General features: G+C 28.1%; 2 protein-coding genes and 1 pseudogene across 3 annotated transcripts; 1 reads left to right on the top strand and 2 right to left on the bottom strand.

The window, feature by feature from the left end:
• Window positions 1-1625: 1625 nt before the first annotated feature.
• On the bottom strand, window positions 1626-4584 carry LOC132935807 (uncharacterized). The gene is made up of 6 exons (XM_061002426.1): window positions 4135-4584; window positions 3297-3362; window positions 3158-3232; window positions 2991-3086; window positions 2633-2924; window positions 1626-2553 (listed from the first exon to the last, which is right to left on the bottom strand). Exons 1-5 carry the CDS (start codon window positions 4202-4204, stop codon window positions 2830-2832), a joined length of 402 nt encoding a protein of 133 aa, XP_060858409.1. The 5' UTR covers window positions 4205-4584; the 3' UTR covers window positions 1626-2553; window positions 2633-2829.
• A 738-nt stretch (window positions 4585-5322) lies between these two features.
• Window positions 5323-12529, top strand: LOC132935286 (uncharacterized). 2 transcript variants are annotated; one of them, XM_061001781.1, is made up of 10 exons: window positions 5323-5380; window positions 5867-5929; window positions 7996-8095; window positions 8275-8428; window positions 8493-8611; window positions 8769-8868; window positions 10177-10382; window positions 11663-11822; window positions 11947-11995; window positions 12153-12529. In XM_061001781.1, exons 6-9 carry the CDS (start codon window positions 8847-8849, stop codon window positions 11958-11960), a joined length of 402 nt encoding a protein of 133 aa, XP_060857764.1. In that variant the 5' UTR covers window positions 5323-5380; window positions 5867-5929; window positions 7996-8095; window positions 8275-8428; window positions 8493-8611; window positions 8769-8846; the 3' UTR covers window positions 11961-11995; window positions 12153-12529. The 2 variants fall into 2 exon arrangements, with proteins under 2 accessions (XP_060857764.1, XP_060857762.1); XM_061001779.1 differs by lacking the exon at window positions 11947-11995.
• A 13-nt stretch (window positions 12530-12542) lies between these two features.
• LOC132945907 (putative nuclease HARBI1) lies at window positions 12543-13478 on the bottom strand (annotated as a pseudogene).
• Window positions 13479-13788: the final 310 nt, after the last annotated feature.

Here is a 13788-nt window from a genome sequence, read left to right as displayed (position 1 = left end):
ACTATATTTCGAAAACTGTCACTTTTCTCACTTACAGCCGTTCCGAGACAGAAACCGAAATTAATCGTGTAATTTTTAAAAGTTTTGTTCATTTAGTTTTACCTACGGGGCACGGACTAAGATATCTTAGTCCGTGATTTCACCACAGAATAGGTTTGGAGAGTGTCCGTTCTGATTTCACCTATTCTGTGGTAGTTGTAGACTATATATATAAAAAAAAAGGTTTGCTGGTAATATTGTATGACCAGTAGATGTATTACCTATACATACATTACCTGTGGGTGTATTTAACACTGTTGTGTGCCACTATAACCATTATATATGTATATATTTATTATCATTACTAGTTGTAATCTTCTCTAATTTGTTTAATAGAAATCTTTATATTTTGTTATTCAAGTTTTAAGTGTTTTATACACTGCTTAAATTTTCAATTTGTCAAGTAAATTAGTGTTATTTTTTTTTTTTTGTTATTGGTGTGTATCAAATGAAATCATATTTTTTTCTGATCATGACAAAATGTACAGTTGAAGATGCATGGCTCTTAGAAAAGGATCGTCGTAATAATAACATTTCAACACGGGGGTAAAAGCATTCAAATACACAGGTTTTTTGCATTGCTTGTGCCAATTTAAAAAGTCACTTTTAATCAACTAAAAAAAACAATTGGTCACTTTTCTCACTTTTTACGAGTTGCAGCCCTGAAATAGTCAACAATTACTGTGGTAACTGGTAAGAAAATATAATAGTACTTTGATAAAAAATTGACTTTATTATATTTATTACTTTTTGGTAAAAGATGGCCAGAAGTTTTAAAACCGCTGACTGACCTGTTTTATACATAGTCCCCCTCTTCACTTATTAGTTTTAAAGAACTTATCAATAGGAAGTCAATACGAAAACATTATTACTTTCTCGGTGCTTAGTAAATGATTTTTCAACAGTAGGTACTCAGCAATCCAAAAATAAAATCATTTAGGTATGTCAAACCTCCTTTTGATTTTAAGTTGAGAAGAGCAGCTTCTGGCCAACTACAGTAAGACTTAGTACTTAAACATAATTTAATAAATTATTACAAAACATAACTGAAATTTAGCTTATTAAAATTAATTTGGAAATAGGCATGATAGGTATAATAATAAACTATGGTTTACTACACTTTATTTACTATACATACCAGTTAATACTGTGAGGCAAGTATCACATTTTACAGTTTTTATGAGGTTCTTAGTAATATAAATATAATATAATATATAAGACAATCTCTGCCTCTGCTTTGTAATAATTATGAATATTATGTTCAAATATAATATCATCTACGCCTGTATTATTCATAATTAGAGGCGTGAATAATATTCTCTTAAAATATTCAAAATAAGATGCTAATATTCTCTTAAAAGTTGAAAATATTCTTCCAATATTCTTTAAATATATAATAAAATATGCAATAAATATGCTTTTATATAAATATATTCTCTTAAATTAAAAATATGCCTTTATATGCACAAGAATAAAGTACATAATACTAAAAAAATACTAAAAAATAAATAGGTATATAGTTAAGAAAAAATAATACCGCTTAAAAAAAAACATCAACTTATATAGGTAATATTTTATTTGTTTAATTAAATTAAATAAATGACGTATTTTTAACACAATTTTTCATTGTTATGTACTATAAATCAACTAAAAAATTACTATATGGGTTATAGGTTTATAACTTATAAATAACAATTAACGTATACACATTGGTACATAAATATACAACACGAATATATATCACTATTATCGGGCATATCATTTATATTATTTACACCACTGCAACACAAAATATAAAAATCTATATAATTAATCGATATATTCTCTAATATTCTTTATTATACAAAATATTCTTTTGTTTTGAAATATTTTCAAATATGCAAAAACAACTTTTGCCATTCATTTACATGTTTCGTGATTTGTAAAGATTTTCAAACCCCCGTGTGACTGTATAAAAAAATATGCAAAAGAATATAATTTTCGCCTCCTTGTCATAATTAAGGTGTCAAGTACTTTTCACATTAAATTATCACAATTATATTTTTGAAAGTTTGCATCAACAGATTGAGAAGAAATCAAATTATTGATAACAAGTGATTTAAATGAATTTTGAAAATGGAAAAAGTTGGGATTGTATTTTGTAAACCATGACTGCGGGCTTAACAGAAAATATTTCCCCTGGGTCTTGATTAAACGAGCGCAATTTAAGCGCAGGTATAAATTTAAAACCATTATTTAAGTTTTTTAAATAAATATTGGAAACATTATTGTGGATATCTAGGTTTTTATGGTTGGAACTTTACAGGTTCCAAAATTCATACTCTCTAAAACCAATAGAGCTTCCTTCCAGAATTTCCAATGGATTGATGTGGACGTCACAGCATTGCGCAAATTCCTTCCCAGGCTGAATAATTGGAACTATTATAAACACTGTCAAATAATTTAATTCACAAATAGACAGAGTTTTGCAGTGTCTGAAGCTTCCTTTTCTAATTTATTGTTGCCACCTATAAACTGTTAATTTAAAATAAAATATTATGTTTAAAAAATATTACGCATAAATAAATTACTATCTGATTTCATAGTAACTCACTTGACCATTCAGAGAGTAAAAGCTAGACTTTCTAACCTAACCTGGGGCGCAACTAAACCCTTATGTTCAGTTATTGAATGTTGCTTATTTACAATGGATAACGTTTTTTTCAGATCCACTACTGCCTTGTATAGAAATTGTTTTTTTGGTATCATGTATTTTTGCTGAGTAAAATTGATTTCTTTTAGACAGCCTTTTCATTTTCTCCTTGGAAGAGTATACTTTTTTTGAGTAGAACCAGGATCTTCAGGTGTTATTGAATCAAGTGGTTGTATTCCATCAAGGTCGTTAACTTGAAAAATAAATAGAAAATTAAAAATCATTGATGATATTTATTGAAATTCTTTATAATACTAACGATTGGTCGTCGACACAAAAGGTATAGGAGCAACACTAATTGATAAGGAATGATTTATTGTAGATACAAGCTCAACTCGACTGTGTATAAATGAACCTGTAAACCAATTAAAATATAAAATATTTAATATTTAGTTTCATATGATTTTTATAATAAATAATTCTTACAAGTATCATCTAAGTGGGTTGATTTCATGGGACCAATAGACTGTGGCAACTTAACTTGGCTGTTTATAACTGAACCTGTAAAGCAATAAATATAAAATATTCATATTTTTACATAATTTTTATAATAAATAATACTTACAATTAGTATCATCTAAATTGGTTGATTTCATAGGATCAATAGACTGTGGCAGAACATAATTCATAGCTGGAAAATAAAACAAGCATAGTTAAACATTTATACAAATTAAAATATAATATTCAAAAATAAAATACAATTAAAACAGTACAAACCAATTATAAAATATACATTTTATTGTAAAGTTATTATTTTAAAATGATACTTATAATTTGTTCTAGGTATATGAAATAGTTATACATTTAAATTACAAACCATGCTTACTAATGATAAAATAATAATTTTATAAAAACTAATAAGTTAAATAGTTAGTTTATTCATTTTACTACATTAATTATGGTTAAACATAAGGAAAGTACTAAACTGTCAGTAGGTGGTCACTAAATTCATGATAATAATTTACACAATTCTAAAACGTAACATTTAGACAAGAAATAATTAGGTATATACCTACCTAGGTTATTCAGTTTAATACAAACAACATAGTAATATAATATACACAAAAATTATTGCACATATAAGAATATAATACGAGATATAATAGGTATGTATTAATATATAACTGTTATTTTGTAGATATGAATTGACAGTTTGGAACCGATTCAGAGAAAATTATTTTTATAATTTAAATTAATGACGTATAATTTTTAACACTTGCAAATGCAATAAACTTAAGCGAATAACAATTGGTTATAGCATAGTACTGTAGTATCTATATTAAAAAACCAGTGCTATAACTCTTCATTCACATACAAATCACCAAATAAAGATAAAAAGAAAGCCCAGTGTTAACTTTAATATTTTATTAATGTAATATTTTAAAATGTATTTATCTTATTACCACTTTCCAGGATTTTATATTTTTTTCTTTTACACCAGTATTCCAAAAATCGTTGAGGTGTATAACTCATCCCACGATACTTAGAGGTAATTTTTTTCCATTTATAGTTTGAAATTTGCCAGTTGCGACATGGTCTTGTAACATATGGTCTACCATGAACATTAATTGTTTGTCGTTTATTCTCCCTTGGTCTTGACTTTTTTACACTCGTCTCTTGTTCGTCATTTTTATGATGTTCATTAGGTGTTATAAATCGCAAGTAGGTAAAAAGGCAAGTAGGCTAATAATATAAGGACTAACGATTGAGTGGGGCTATCCGTTTCATATTTATAATCAAGTAGGTAGGAGACAAAACACAAGTAGAAATTATAAGAATCACAATCACAATTCCCGTCTTTTATTAAATAACGGAAACGCGTAAATATTAAATGAAAAATTCGTATCAATTGAAATTTCAACGTAAATATGTCATACAAAAATTAAATGTAATATCACGACATCATGTGATAAAGATTCATGATGAGAATATGATAAACACGATTGTGCTCCGCGCGCTGTGATTGGATACAGTTTATAATCTCCGGGAGAATGATCATTGGCTATTGATTACTTATCGAGTTATTGGTAACGCATTTTGTAAGCGCGAACTAACGATAATCATTTACGGTATAACCTATAATTTAGCCGACAACTAAATTCCATACGGTTTAGAATATTATTTCGATAGTCATCACAATTTAATAAATTTGTCAAAAGCTAACGCAGTATCGAATATCGTCATACGGAATCATCGAGCTGCAGGAGTGTTGGTAGCGCAGTTTAACATAGCTGCAGCTAAAATATCAGAATCTGAAAAAAGTGCAACAATAGGTAAGTGCGATGTCCATCACATTTTAACTTTCGATCATTTTCTTTCCTCGAATGTAAGATTTGAACATTTGGAAACAGGAGCAGGAAATTACCATTCCCCACCCCCTCAATCATAGCGGAGGACGTGATTCGACTTTCAGTAGAAGGCCTTCATTCAGAATTTGATTGTGACATTGAAGTTAATAGCACGGACAACTTTGCTGGCGAGTTAAATTTATTTTTTAATACAGAAGAATCGCTATATAATATGATATATTGACATATCGTGTACTTTCCTTTGCAGGACCTTTGGTCTTATGTATCTCTACTGATTTTTCAGATGATGCACTACTGAATAACGATGAATTGGACGATGGCGAACAATATTATGTGACTGGTAAGATCACGTTACATTTAATCAGTCTTGTAAAAGATACATTTTAAAAGTGTTTCTAAGTAAAAGATGAATATTGTATAGCATTTAAAATGTAGCTATACTCGACCAAAACGTTTCCGATTTCGCGCATCTCCCACTCAACCAACTCTGTATACAGGTCGTAGCGCGCGGCGATTGCGGCACATGCCACATAGTGGGGGAAATCGGGCTCCGCACCGTCGCTGCCGGTCATTCTGCATGCGCGTGACGGTACTGATTTCTCGTGGGCTGGAGTATAGGTACCTACTTATTATATGGACAATAATCCAAAAAGGTGGTGTTCAACTAAAAAATTCATATATATTCAGTTGAATAATTTTTGTTACCCAATGAATAAATATGATTGAGAAACCTGGTAGTTACACAAGTTTTTTACAAGACTGCATAATATAAAAGTTACAATAAGCATCGAACAATTCTTTAATTAATTAAATTTATTTTTTTCAGTTAAGCCTGATGATACTGAGGACCTACAACATCCATTTACAACAACTACTGTCATTAAACAAGGTATGTTTCCTAAAATTTGCATATTGTGTATTGGTATCGCTTAATATCGCTCTTTCCTCATATTATATTTTGATTTTTACTAGGGTTCGGATTTGAAGGCAAATGCCTTTCTTTTAATAATCATAATAGAAAAATAATTTTTATACAAAATCGTGTTTCATTTAATTTTTAAGACGATGGATGTATTTTTTTTTTGCCCATTTTACTTATAAATGCCTTATTTGTGTTTAATTTTCAGTTGATTTAATAATCTTATACACAGCTTACATATTTTCAGTACAAATAGGTAAGAGCTTGATATTTATTGATATCGCTGAATACTCTATTACCGTCTTATGGAGTATTTGGTATGGCCATAAAAGTACTCGTACTACCTACTTAAAGATTAAAACATGTTCATAATGTGTAGATTTAAGATTGTTCGTCAGTCCGCATTCGTTGACCGCCATTGTCGTTTAATAATTTTTAACTTCGGTGTACATAGAAAGATCCTTTTCGATGTATAAAAATATTTTGAGCCCAAACCATCAACGTTTTACTGAAGACGGCTTATCAAAGTACATGGTAGTGTTTTTTTTTTATACCAACTAGTTATTATATTTAATTTTGTAGTATATTTTTGAATTGCTTATTTATATAAATGAAATGACTTTTTTTACATTTTAAATGATTTTTTATTGATTATATTGCCTTCAAATCCAAACCCTAATTATTACTAACCACATTCATAATAGTAATTTCAAATTGTAAATTTTTTTATTAACAGCAATTTCCATGCACCATAACATTTTCAAAATATTGTAAAGTTTTTTAAGCTATTTATAAGCGTAAGATAGTTTCAAGTTTTGTGAATTTTTATTAAACTAAAATTAATAGTAATTCCACAGTAAGTAGTATAACATCATCTTTTAAATCTATTTGGTTACTAGATGATCCCGTGTACTTTGTTGCCCGTTAAATGTATCAACTCTATATGACTCAAACTTTCTTCAATTCGTTATTTAATATTCGGTGTATGGTGTTCAAAATTTATCTTAATTTTTTCTTGCCCGGAATAAAAATTGCGACTCGCAGCAGTACATTATCAGGTAGGCAATCTACCTGTGGTAGATCGCGGACCCCGTGCTATTTGTACGTAAGTGTATGATTTAACTCTAAAGTATCAAAGTTATATACCAAGTTTGTCGTTTTTACTTAATTATACCTACGGTAGATTAATATAATCAATTTGTACACAATCCTATCCTAACCTAACCATACTAAAATCCGATGAATACAAAAAAAAACAAATTTAACCCTTTGTAAATTTACTTATCTTCTTCCCAGAGGTCTAATCTACCCACAAACATTAATTTATATTTATATATATATATATCTAACTATATGAATACACAGACTAAACTCTGGAGCTACTATTATATTTATGTATATTGACAAAAAATAATAATACAAATCAACAATCATGCCCGATTAACCAATATATTATTATATATTATTTTCCTAAAATTTTCTTTCATATATACCTTCTCCACATGGGCGCCAGGTTTTGTAAATGTCAATGGGGGCTGAACTTACTACTTTTTAGCCTTAACTTTTGCCATTATTATATTCATGAGGCCCGATTAATCTTTTTAATGGAAGCTGCGGCCCTCGAGCCCCCATGTAGTCGGCGCCTATGCTTCTCCATGAAATACTCTTTCGTTTAAAAAAAAATCAAGAAGATCTGATAAGTAGTTCCAGAGTTTAGCCTGTACAAAGATTTAGTTTTACAAATAGTTTTTATTTTTATTATTATTATTATTATTATTATAATAGCTTAAAAACCCATGGCAACTATTTATAAACAAAAATCCCCTTTTGAGCACCTCTTGGTCCTCTCCCTTTTTAAATTAGCCTATCTTTTAAGTTTGACCAAATTACACACAGTGTAAAAAATTTCATCAAGATCGGTCTAACATAATAAACTTTAGATAATTACCTATTGAATTTTAATCAAGCAATACTCAATTATAGGTACTAACCTACCTATTAGTTATTACACTACTTATCATTTTATCTTTTTACAGACTATTAAACAGTATAACATAGTCCATCTGTGTAACTAAAAGAAACTTGAACGAGATTCACAGCTTAGCTACAGTAAATAGGACAACCAGAAAAAAAGTGGTGAGTTCCTAATTAAACCCAGTAAATTGTTTAATTATTAATTTCAAAATTGACATGGTTTTTAAATTTTTTTTGCATATATACTGTGTCATAGTATTTCTCACAATTCTGGGAAGAACTGATTAAGTAATTAAGTCCGTCTATGCTTTATTCAAAATAATGTTTAATATTTTTTCCAGAATTTGATCTGAAATACCACGTATCAAGAGAAGAACTGTTAGGTGTTCGTCTTCCGATAAGAGCATGACTGCTGTGAATTTGGGAAAACCAACACATTGAAAAATATTAATGAAATTCTGAGCAAATTTAAAAGTGATTAAATTTAATGTGAAAGTAGGTGTCTGCTATTATCCTATTATACAACCTGTGTGTTCAATTTATGCTGTTTTTTTTTCAGATCAAAATATTGAAGATTTGTTTTTTGACATATTATAATATCCAAAGAAATATAATCGTAATTTATTTAAAAAAAATTAATTTGGCCATTAATAAGATCTATCATATATTTATAACACAGTGAGTTTTATTACATTATCTTTTAAATCTATTTGATTATAGAACATAATAAACTTTAGATACTTACCTATTGAATTTTAATCAAGCAATACTCAATTATAGGTACCAACCTATCTATTAGTTATTACACAGTACTTATCATTTTATCTTTTTACAGACTATTAAACAGTATAACAAAGTCCACCTGTGTAACTAAAAAAAACTGGAACGAGATTCACGGCTTAGCTACAGTAAAATGGACGACAAGAAACAAAGTAGTGAGTTCTTAATTAAAACCTATAAATTGATAAATTATTAATTTCAAAATTGACATGGTTGCTCTAAAATTTTTTTTCATATATATACTGTGTCTGCAAAAACTAATAACAGTTACTTATATTGCTCAGTATCTACTACTTGTACATATATTTGAATTCTGTTTGCCGTTACACTATTGTATCATAAATTCCTATGACTTACAAGTTCTTAGTTCTAATATTTTGCGCGTGCTCAATAATTTTTCTTTTTCTGTATACCCTGTTTTTACTGATTTTTCGGCTTGTCAAAATATAATACAATGTTCTTCTTAAATTGATGTTAGTTGGAAATTACAAAAAAAGTTGATCGTAAATCCTCAGTCATTGTTTTATAAACGTCTGAAGTTAAAATCATAAAAATTGACAAATTATTTCATGTTAGAAATTGATAAAAGAAAAATTCTATTGATATCTATGCTTATTTTGTCGTTATTCAAAAACTAAGAACCGATTTCAAAATATTTTTCGTCTCTTTTTGAATTATTTATAGACAGTTGAAATTTTTTAATTTTTTTCTTTTATAGTTGTCAATAAAATTTTATACGTTGGATCAAAAAATTTGAAAATGGAATACAAGGTTCCTTATAAGTAGTTATAATAGCAGTTGAGAAATATTAAAGATCCATAAGGTCGATTATTTTTAAAAGACATATTTAAACTTCTGATATTGACAAAATTTAGCAAAATCTCAAAAATTTAAAAAAATTTAGAGTTAAAAAATTATAAAATGTTCAATTTTTGTAGCCAAAGATTGAAAATTTAAAACAAGTATTCTCATAAATAGTTCATGCTGTAACCAAACGATCTAAACCTAACCTAACCTATCCAAGAATACCGATATTAGTTATTTGTTGTAATTTAAAAATATAATTTGTGGGTATATGAAATGATCAAGGAAATGATTTAAACCAGCGGTTCTCAACATTTTTGTATCCACGTACCTCCTACACAGTTTGACAATTTTCATGTACCACTTGGGGAAATAACTAAGTTTTTTTTAAGCTTATCAAAAATGAACACTGCAGAATTCTTATTTTACATGTATTGAAATTAATTTTATTAGGAACTACAAAATTATGATAATATAAGCATTTAATTCATAAAAATAAAATGTACAATTGTTATTAATATTATTATTTAATATCAAAAAAAACCAAATAATATATATTGTGAATAATGGTTTATTCCATTTTTTTTATAAAGTGAGATTTTCTTAGTGTACCACAGTTTGAATAACGTTGATTTAAACCATTAAATATTAAATTTCAGATATGGATGCTGCAAAGAAGAATAAAAAAAAATTAAAATCACGTGATAATGGGAATTATGGTGGAAGTTCAAGTATGAATGAAGAGGAAGTCCCGTCTGACAATAGAGAAGTATCTCAAAGACAAGGTCATGGTTTCACAGATGATCCAATACTTATATCGGATTCAGATGACAGCAGTAATCATAGCAATCAAAGCAGTGTACAGGTAATACACTTAAAATATTTTCAGCCGATTTCTGGTGTATGTTGTGGTTGAAGTACACAGATATTATATAGAAGCTAATGGTGTTTAATAATAAGATCGGATATATTAAAGAATATAATAAAAAGTATGATCATTTAATATACAATAGTGTTACGAGTCGTAATATAAATCAACAACTACTGTATATATTGGATGTACACACAATAATTAGTATGCTTAGCATTATAAAAATGTACATTCTGATGGTTAGGTTAGATTACTTATAAACTACATGAAAAACATTTAAAAATAAGTAATTTCTTATAATTTAATTGTTTATGGAACCATGTCAACATGGCCTGGTCCAAGTCTTCAAATTTCAATTTTCTTATTTTTTTACAAGAACTTCCTTCTGTTTCAGCCTGCACTATTTTATCCTTATTCTTCCAGATAGTAGCAACAGTAGATGGGCTGAATCGAAAAGTCTCCCGACATCACTTTTTTTTCACCTTTTTCAATCGCACGTATTAAAGCGACTTTTTGATCAACACACAGTGTTTTTCTTTTACTTGCCATAACAAATGTTAGCGTACTACTGTGGTCATGCACTCATGAGTATAATGTTAGACATTACGTCGATAATAAAATTAACATACCTATTCAATATCGATAATAACAATATTAAAAGTAGATAATGAAAGAATGTAATCGTTCTTTGAAATTTCGGCATTATTGCCGATTATTTTATAATTTATATATGTAATAGGTACAATAACACGTAAATTGTAAAATAAAATATTGTTTTGCTATTGAGAGTGACTAATACGTTATAGAGAATGAATTGACTAATGGGTTAGTAACAAACCAACCATTATTATGTAATATTTACGTTATATAGAGTTTTTCGTTATAAAGAGTTTTTACTGTATTATAATTATTATTAATATTATTATTCGTGTCAAACAACCACATTTATACAATTATATGTATTTTCTACAAACAATTATAAGCCATATAAACATATAAACATAAAATATATATAAGTGTTAACATAAACAAGAGAATTGTCAATTGATTGTTTAATATAATGTATAAATAGTATATATGAAAATATGTACTTATACAAGTCTACATAATTACGTGTTCAATCACTACAGCGCTTATAAATATTCAGATAACAGAGCGTTTGGATACGTAAACGACATAGGTAGCTAAATTTAAGTATTAATTGCTTAAATTACCTACCAGTCTGTTAACCACCAAATAATATATTTTTATACTAATTGTACAACTATTTTTAGTGTATATCTGACGATGAAGAACCGCCAAATACAGATGCTGTTGAACAAATGCCGCAAATACAGTTGCCAATAATATCTAGTTACGGATCAATCAGTGGAGGATACATGAAGGAGTTTTTTGAAACTCACGGTTTTCCTGTTTTTAAAAACCCTTTGATGAGTAAGTATTGTAATTAAAATATTATAAAATACGTATGATAATATTCAATATAATTGGACGGTGCCCGAGCAAAAGGGAATAAGTACATTTTTACTATTTTTTTTTTTATTGAATATTCTTGTAGATTATTACCTATAATCCACATCGATTGGCATTAAAAAATTAAACAAATTGTAAGTTTATTTTTTTATAAAACCTATGAGAAAAAATATTATGTTATGTTAATACATATTATGTTTAAATTTCAAATAGATTGTGAGAATATTATTTTTTCTTTAGTACCTATTGATAAGATTGAGTATATGTATTATTTATTTTGTCATTTTGCAGGTGTTAGTTTAATTTCAGATGATGAGGATGATTAAATATTGTGATAATGTTCACGTTACATGACATTTATTTTGTGGCAAGTTACACAATTGAAGACAAGAATTTTTTCACTTTATTTTATTTTCTGTCATGTATATTATAATATTATAAGCTAGGTAATTACTAAATTACTAATTTAAATCTTTGACCATAAATTAAATATAATAGTCCCTACACAATTTTATAAATTGTAGCTAATTACTTTTTGAGTCATAAAAATGTGTATAATTTAATTTATTTAATAGTTTTAAGTTTATAAAGATAAATTAAGTATCTACATAAAGAAAATTTTGTTTTATTATTTGATAAAAATGTTGTAAATAAAAGTTGCACAAAATTAGTCTGATTTCACTATAAATTGCTTAAGTGATCCTTGATCAGGCGATCTCTCTCTTGCCTACCTCTTGTGTTTCCTGCCAAATTGAAAAAGTTGTCTTCTCTGACATTTGCATCATTGATGTCTTCACACAAATCATTTGGAAGCTCATCATGCATATTAATACAGATATTATGAATAACAGCACATGCCACTATTAATGCTTGTGCGTCTTTCAAGTTAACTGTAATTCCTTTGCTGAGCACAGGAAACCTTTGTTTTAGAACTCCAAAACATCTATAACATTATAATTAAAAACCTTATTTTCTTTAAAAAAAAAAATCTAAAAATGACTCCTGTTTCCAATTTACGTTTGATTACAGAATTGTCAAAAATGGTTTGATCATGGCATAACCCTGGCCATTGCGGCACTATGTTTGTAATTTTGAGCCATGGGTTACAAATGAATTGGACATTGATGGAAAAATAACCTTTCCTATTTCTAAAGCTTTCTTCGTTATCTCCACCTAAAAAAACATGATGAACCATGGTTACATAAAACGCAACATATCTTATTGCAATAGTATTATATTTAATGCCTATCTGGTGATTGAATTTTTATATGGGTACAGCCTATAGCTCCTATTACTCTGGGAAATCTACTTCGGCCGTAGAATCCAGTGACTACCCTTCTTGTATCAACATCATTTGTTGGGGACGACACAAATTTTGGTCTTTCCTTTGCTATAGCTCTGCATGTTTGGAAAATGTATCGACAGGCCGATGATTCACTGATCCCAGTAAAGTCAGAGATAGTCAACAAAAATGAGCCTGTAGCAAGGTACCTCAGAAACAAGTACAACTTACAAGGTGCTAATATTGCTCTATTTCTGAAACAAAAAAATAATATAGGTGGAAGAAAAGAAAATTAAGCAAAAAACTTTTATTTACAGTTGAACGATGATTTCCATACCGTTCGAGGTTATTCTACGACACCAACAATATTCACGATAAATTAAATAAGATAAACACTTAAAAATAATTAGTTGTTACTTATTTTTACATATTTTATTGGTTAAGGCCAGCGTTTCCCAGCCGAAATGTCATGATTATTAATAAACGCTTAGGTAAAATTTTGATAATAAGTTAAAATATTTTGAAGTGAAACCAGTCGCAAATTTCTCACTAGGACTAGTTTTTTACTGTGTAATCGTAACATTATCTCTGTTTTTCCGTACCAATAAATTTAATATTTGTAATAAATTAAAATATTATTTTACA

This window comes from Metopolophium dirhodum, chromosome 1, assembly GCF_019925205.1.
Source record: "Metopolophium dirhodum isolate CAU chromosome 1, ASM1992520v1, whole genome shotgun sequence".
Classification (NCBI taxonomy): domain Eukaryota; kingdom Metazoa; phylum Arthropoda; class Insecta; order Hemiptera; family Aphididae; genus Metopolophium; species Metopolophium dirhodum.
This window is presented reverse-complemented; position numbering and strand designations above follow the sequence as displayed.

Coding starts and splice junctions, on each gene's coding strand:
- LOC132935807 (XM_061002426.1), bottom strand. CDS start 4,204: ATGAGTTATACACCTCAACGATTTTTGGAATACTGGTGTAAAAGAAAA. Junction 3,363..4,134: donor ATATAAAATCCTGGAAAGTG/GTAATAAGATAA, acceptor TTTATTTTCCAG/CTATGAATTATGTTCTGCCA. Junction 3,087..3,157: donor AACCCACTTAGATGATACTT/GTAAGAATTATT, acceptor ATTGGTTTACAG/GTTCATTTATACACAGTCGA.
- LOC132935286 (XM_061001779.1), top strand. CDS start 8,847: ATGGACGACAAGAAACAAAGTA. Junction 10,383..11,662: donor GCAATCAAAGCAGTGTACAG/GTAATACACTTA, acceptor AACTATTTTTAG/TGTATATCTGACGATGAAGA. Junction 11,823..12,152: donor TTTTAAAAACCCTTTGATGA/GTAAGTATTGTA, acceptor GTCATTTTGCAG/GTGTTAGTTTAATTTCAGAT.